General features: G+C 38.2%; 1 protein-coding gene across 1 annotated transcript in view; it reads right to left on the reverse strand.

Moving 5' to 3' along the window:
* The window catches only part of Icos (inducible T cell costimulator), a 17,038-nt gene extending 10,412 nt beyond the window's left edge, over nucleotides 1–6,626 (reverse strand). Inside the window, exon 1 of the mRNA XM_023710141.1 lies at nucleotides 6,485–6,626. Within this exon, the coding sequence (XP_023565909.1) occupies nucleotides 6,485–6,542 (58 nt within the window). The 5' untranslated portion in view covers nucleotides 6,543–6,626. The remainder of the gene's footprint in view (nucleotides 1–6,484) is intronic.
* Between the last annotated feature and the right edge of the window lie 953 nt (nucleotides 6,627–7,579).

Consider the following 7,579-nt stretch of genomic DNA (forward strand, 5'->3'; position numbering starts at 1 on the left):
AGAAGAAGAAGAAGAAGAAGAAGAAGAAGAAGAAGAAGAAGAAGAAGAAGAAGAAGAAGAAGAAGAAGAAGAAGAAGAAGAAGAAGAAGAAGAAGGTAGGAAGATTAGGCAAGATAAACTCAAACAAACTTAAATTCTTAATATTTGATGTAAAAAGGGAGCCAAAAAGTGGAAAGAAAAGTGAAGACATTTGCAAAAAGACAAAAGAATACACACACACACACACACACACACACACACACACACACAGAGTGTGAATTCTTTTCGCTCCCTAAAACTCTGTGGGATACTAAACAAACCTAGATCCTCTAAGTGTGAAATAAATAAAAAAATGATCAGTTTTCTCTTAGTTATTTTCTTCAGAAAAATGGAAAAACCCTAAAGGTGTTCTAAAACTCTATGACAATATTCACAAAATAATTAATTAGCAGATAAATTGCTCAGGTATTTCATTGCCAATGATTTGAAATTATCACAATATGGAAATAACATGAGATTAAATGTGCCCAGCCCTGTGCCACAGAGAGGAAGGGAGAGAAAATTCTTTGTGCACTACCAAATACCTACAACACTTTCCATTCCACATTCACAGGACTTTCACTATGTTAACTCATTTAAAATTCTGTTTGTTTGTTTGATTGTATGTATTTAGTACAGGGTCTACAGGGTCTCACTACATAGATCAGACTTGTAGTGATCCTTCCTGTTTTTCAGCTCCCAAGTGCTGGGATCACAGGCACATGCCACTACACCCAGTCTCAATTGCTGTCTTGAGGAGCCCTGGGGGTGGGGCTGGCACTGCAGGCTGAGGATTGAACCCCGGCCCTTGTGTCTACCTAAGCAGGTGCTTTAATCCTCTGAGCTATCTGGCTGGGCCTTTTTAATGTGTTAACTGATTTACATCAGTGTTTCCAGCTCTCACTGAAGCACAGGAACTCACTTGCTTATCCCCAGCCAACCCTTCCAATCCCGTGTATCCAGTACCTTTTAGCACCTCTATCCAGTGTTACTTTTTCAAATAGAACTCAGTATTCACTCACCAAACCCAAGCCCTGTGTTTTTAGGGAGTCAATAGTCAGACCTTAGGGCTTTTGGGGTCTTCCTCATTTCTCTCTCTCTTAACTCTGTTCAACTAACTGATCACCAAGTCTGGTTGATTCTAGCTCATGGACGCTTCTTGAATTTCATCCATCTCCACTCCTGTTGCCAGCCCAGACCTTTTCAGCTTCTTCCCCCCTCTATGGAAGTGTCTTCTTACTGGGCCTTCCTGATGCAAATAGTTCCCATCCCTGTCCTTCCTCCATGATGCTCCCAAAATTGCATTTCTAAAGAGCATTTTACTCCCCAGATCCAAGTCTCCATTAATCTCCTGTTGCTTAGAAGGTGAAAAGCCAGACTCATTAGCCTGAAACAAGATGTGCTCACAATCTCTTAGACCATTTCTTCAAACCACTGAATTTTTCAGCCATTCCTTCTGTGTCATTACGTCTGTCTCTATAAACTACAATAGCTTATTTCCCTTTTATCTGACTAAAAACACTTATTCATTTTTAAAAAGTATGCATAAGGTCAATACCTCTCATGAAGTATTTCTGAGATTGCCCAAAGACTTCTACATCTGTACCCTCAATAATGTTTTGTTTAAACCAATATATTTATAATGCATATCATGTTAAAACATAATCCTTTTTTTCTTTCTTCCTCATTTAACCATCAGCTCTACAAGGATAAGGGTTACTTTGTGTTGACTAAATAATCCCAGGACTTGAAACACAGTAGAAGCTCAATAATATTTTTAGTAAAAGAATAGAGAATATGAAGGCTAAACCTGATATTAGGAAACGTCCTTGGAATGGACCAAGGAGAGAAGAAAACAAAGTAAGAAAGAGGACCTGTTTGACAGATTCCAGATAACAATTATTTTTACATGCCAACAGCAAAGATTCAAACTGAATGATGCCCAGCCAATTATTGAAACCTCAGTAGTTTTCAGGCTTCCACATAATGACAGCAGTAACTTGTAAATAGTGAGATCTTTTAATATATAAGGTACTGTGTTTAATGCATTATATGAAATACATCATTTGTACCTCAGAGAAGCTTGTTGAGGAAACTGATTCTAGAATAACTGGCCCCAGGTAATAGAGTCAACATTGTGGAGCCATGATTTGAATGTAGATAAATCTGATACTAGATTCCAAAAATTTAATGAGTTTCTTAGTCCAGTGATCTAGTTCTCAATTTTAAAGAAAATAAAGGATAGACTCTAAAGCAATAATAATGAACTTTTTAGAGCTTTCAAAGAAACAAACAACCAGCAGAATCCATGAATTTCAGTATTTAAATGAATAGATTTAGAAACTGTAAAATTCTAGAGTTGTTGTTGTTGTTGTTGTTTTGAAGCTATTTGTAAGAGAATGGGATTCACATTGGCCTGGAGCTCTTCACTCAAACCCTAAAGCTAGAAGACAGTGAGTAGAAACTCAGAGACCACTGAGAGAAAATGATTAAACCCAAGAGCCCAACTCCCAGAGAAGACAGCAGGTACCTAGCAGGGCAAAAGAGAGATGTCTTTACCTAGATTGGGACTCAGGGCGTTAAAGAAGACCTGGAGGAAAGAATGGCTGTTGGAGATTAGAAAACAGTCACACAAGTCCAGACTGATGTTGTCCAGAATAATGGGTGAGATCAGATGTACATGTGGAGCATTTTTTTTAACCAGGAATCAAGCTCAGGACTTTGTGCTTGCCAGACATGTACTGTAACACTGAGCTATATCCCCAGACCAGTGTTTTTATTTTCTTATGTATTTGGACAGGGTCTCACTACATAGCTCAGACTGGTAGTGATCCTCCTGTTTTCAGCCTCCCCAGTACTGGGATTACAGGCCTGTACCACCACACCCAATCTCAGTGGTCCCTGTACTGGCCTAAGAAGGCACTTTGTCCACTGAGCTATCTTGTCTGCCCCAAACCAGTGATTCTTGAAATAGAATTGTGAGAGAAAATCTAGAAGTGGTCTACAGATGTAACTTTTAAATAGAACCCATGTATGGGGTATGACTGCACTATAGAGGACAGTACGAAAGTAGCAAGGCAAGGACATTTTCAGGTTCTGATGTCAGTGCAGCGGATCATGGTTAGGCACATCAGGAAAGGCATACATAGACATTCAGTTAAGATTTCCCTGAATATGGTGATCACTTAAGATTCCACGGGCAAAGAGGGGAGTTTGAACAGATTTCATTGCATCAACAAAAATAAGAGAGAAACAGATTTCATAACAAAGGAAAACAAATAGTAAATAAGCACAATACTGAACAAATAAAAACAATCTTCTCATATTGAACAAGAATGATTTGCATTCATCTATAAAAAGAAAAACTGCAATTCAGATTTGCTTTTAAAATTCTACATGAATACTAGAAGGGTTGATTCCAAAAGAAGATATTTCTGCAAAATTCTTGGAGGCTGGGAGCGGCTGAAAAGTCAGTGCATCTCTTTAAGCTTCTCTCAGAATTCTTTCGGGAAGGATCAGATGCAGTGGTGGAACTCAGGGGTGGTATGTACAGCCTCAGATTGTACACTGCACCGGGATGCCCTTCAGCTTCCTGACAGAACACCCCCAAGAGACAAATGGTTCTATTAGGCAACACCAGTCATGCCACCAGTCATTCCAACCAGGCTGCATCCCAGACACTACGTTCAGAGTGGTCTTTCTAAACCAGAATTGAACAGTTCACCTGCGTGGTCTCAACGCCTGATAAATCCCAGAGAAAAGATGTTCTGAATGCAGTTAGAAGCCCACATTTTTTCAGATACTTCTAGAAGGAAGAACCTCCTATTGTTCTAGAATCAAAAAAGAAAACAAGACTTGGTGAAATTTTACATGGAGCCTCATCAAAGAAAGATTGGAACTCTTCCAAGATTCTTGGTTTGCTTAAAAAATACAAAATTAATCAAAATTTCTCTCCCTTGAGATTTGTACTATACCTCTGCTACTTCAACAAAGTGTGGATAGAACATAAAGCTTGGAGTCAGACATATGAGCTTCTGATCTTGGTTCTGATATTAATTATTGTATAACAAGCCACTTAGACCACTTTCCTGGCCTGACATTCTTTCTGGAAGCAGTGAGTGAAAGTGAGACTCCCTTCATCTTTGGATAGGTAGAAAGTTTACAGAATTGAAAGTATTAAAACTTCATTCAAGTTTGGCTCTTTGCTTTTGCTTTTAAAATTGTAGTTTTGGGAGGTATGTGTCATGGTGGGATTTTGAGTATGACAATCATCTCTGTATTTATGATCACCATTTAACCACACATGCCTCAGTTTTGCCACCTGTCAGGTTGGAAAATGGCATGGCACATAGCATGATTTTCTGTGTGGTGACGGTGAAGGCTAGGCTTATCACTGGAAATCTAAAATCAGTATCATTCCAGAAGTACAATTCATTCATCAGCTTAGCCTGGAAAATTGTAATGATCCCACAATAGTAGTGGCACAAATGAGTTTGACATGTTCTATTGGCTCAAACAGATGTTCTTGGAAGATAGTCTAAAATCTGTTTTCAATAATAAAAAGTAATTTGATTTGATTTGGAAATGTTATAGAACATAAAGTGACTTCCTAACTGCTCTTTAAATTTATAACTTCAAATAAAATAATGAACAGTGGAGAATTACATGGTCCTAAGTCTGAAGAGGAAGACCTTCGTTTTCCTTTCCAGGCTCACGTTGCACCAGATGCACCCTCTTCCCATTCTGAGCTCAGATCTCCCTCCTTCCAGCTCTCTGACCTCACCTTCTGCTCTCCTGACACAGGTACTCACTTTTTCTGAGCCATAAGGTACTCTCCCCCGCCTTCACACTATAATTGCAATGATTATTACCTATCATTCAAACCTCAATTCAAAAACACTTCTTTAGAAAAGACGTCAGTGAACCTTGCTCCCCAGCCCCACCCCCATATCCACCCAACCTAGTCATGCTCCTTGTTACAGTCTCTCTAGAGCTGAGTCTTGCCCTTAATTATCTTTAACTCATGAGACTGCTTCATGAATTTCCATCCCTAGTATCCAGTTTGTTTCAAGAAAATATGGAGTGACCTTGTTGTACACCTGGCTGTTGGCACAGTGGCAAGTGCTCAGCCCTGCATGATGAATGGGTGGAGGAACTGGTGAACGAGTGAATGAATTAATGTCAATTCCAGGGCAACTCATTTGTCACTTATGCTGCAAAAGGTGTGCATTGGGTTGTAGAAAAGGCATAAATAACCAATTAGCCCAAAACCTTTCTTGGGCTTTGTTACAAGTAAATCCTAATTCTTCATTCCTCTTAAGAGCATTTGGGACAGACAAGAACAAACACTGGATCAATCCAATTTTGGTTTTGAAAATTTTTTGGAGAGAAAAATAATGTATTTTTCTTTAAACCACTGAAAAAGTATTTCTAGATGAGACCATGCCTACTAAAAGCTCTGTCCTCACACTTTGTGTTAATGGAGCACCCCCATTTAACATAGTTTCACTTTTCTTTCTCCAACTTATAGAACAGGGCTCCAAGTTCGAGCAAAAAGTAGCACAAAATGTGTGGATTAAAAAGCAGTAGAAGCATTATTTAAATTGTCCACGTAGAATGATACCGACCACCCAAGAGAAAATAATGAAAGACTTTCACATGACTTTTTGAATGTCTTGAGAGGCTGGAGAATATCTTTAATCATCCACTCTTCATGGAGAGCCTGATATCTAGTCAATAAAGTATCTGTGGTAACCTATGAATGTCAGACAATGAACCATTTAGATAAGATTAAAATCAGGGCTAGCCTGACAGCTCAGCAGACTAAAGCATGTGCTTAGGCAGAGCATAAGGACTGAGGTTCGATACCCAGCATGCCATGCCAGCCCTGCCTGCGGGGTGCAATGAGACTGGATGTGGTGGCATGCACCTGTAATCCCAGCACTTGGGAGGATGAATACAGGTGAATCACCATGAATCTGATCTATGTAATGAGACCCTGTAGACCTGTCCTCAATACAAAAGAAAAAAAAGATTAAAATCAAAATCCTTTTTTAAGCCCCTCTTTTTTATTTTCTAACCTAGAATAATTCCTAGCCCAAGTGCCAGAACTATTTAATTTTCATTCTGTTAACACAGTCATTTTGCCTTTTGTCTTTCTTATAGAACAGTAAACTATTTTTCTATTTTATCTGTAGACAGGCAGCTCTAAACAGGTAATTTAAAAATTCAATGGTCTCTGGAAGCATTTTTTTTTTGTTTTGAAACACAATATCAATGGCAGCAATGCAAACTCAAATGCCATCCACACAGAAGACACTGTCTTTAGCCACGTGCTCGGGCTCTTCTAAAAATATTCCTCAGTAAACAAAACCACTTTCTGTTTGTACCTATTTTCCTACTTTTGATTTTTCTTAATTCTCACTTGAGATATAACTTTATAAGAAATATTCAATAGGCCACTCACCTGCTAGAACTTTAGCTTGGAAGCAGAAGACAAAGAGGTACCAGAGACCTGACTTCATGTTTGCCAGAGCAACTGCAGCTTTCTCCTTCAGTGTTCAAAACTGACAGTAAGTTCATGTTAGCAGTTGTTTCTTATTTGCTCAAAAGGATGTGGGTTTTGTGGAAGTGGGTAAGTGTCACACTTGCTACTGAGCCAAGGAGGAGTCTCTTCATTGGTCTTAATGGTGAGATAGGGAAAATATTATTAATTTATGGGAGTAAAACATTTAATCCATGGATTATTGATGATTGGAAAGACAGAGGAAAAGTTTACCCTTATTCTATTTCCAAGAAAACAAATCCAAAAGGCAAACTCTTCTGTTTTCAGAGCCACTTCATTCAGAAGCATCTCTCAGGATCAATAGTTATTGCTGATGTCAAGATCTACAAATGCCCATATGATAAATAAGATAGGAAACTTTGACACGTTTCCGTCATAGGCTGTTTATTCAAGAGATGAGAAAGCCTTTAGGTTTTTTAATTAATTTCATTGAGAAAAAAATAGCAATGAGACAGTTTCAAACCCGATTAGTAAGAGAGTTTCAATAATTAATCTATTGCATATGGTTGTCTTCATAGTAGTTATTCATAGCAGAAGATGGAGACATGATATCCTGATCCTATCCAAACACTATTAGTACAAATCTTTCTTCTCATTGAATTAAGAGAAAGTAGCTATATATCTATCCTATTTTGTGTACATAGATACAAAATGGTCCTTCATTTGTATCACCTTTTTTGTTTAGTTTTGTCAGAGATGGGTATTCCGTTGTCATTTAAATATTGTAGGTGTGTGAATTCAGCAAAATAATATATTATAGTCAAGTAGTCCATAATACTAGTGGGTTATCCATAGAACTGGCAATGTCAGAAGTTGTTGACTTGAGTCTTTTACAGCTCAGCATATTAATATTGCTTTACTTTTTATGCCTTATTTTTATAGTTTTCTACTGGATAGTTAAATCCAAGATAAAGCAAGACCTATATAACAAGAAACGTATCTTCTGTATCTGAGAAGGTCAGTCAAATCGCCTCAGGATTTACCCTGAAACCCTGT

This window comes from Octodon degus, unplaced genomic scaffold, assembly GCF_000260255.1.
Source record: "Octodon degus isolate 3935 unplaced genomic scaffold, OctDeg1.0 scaffold00016, whole genome shotgun sequence".
Taxonomy (NCBI): domain Eukaryota; kingdom Metazoa; phylum Chordata; class Mammalia; order Rodentia; family Octodontidae; genus Octodon; species Octodon degus.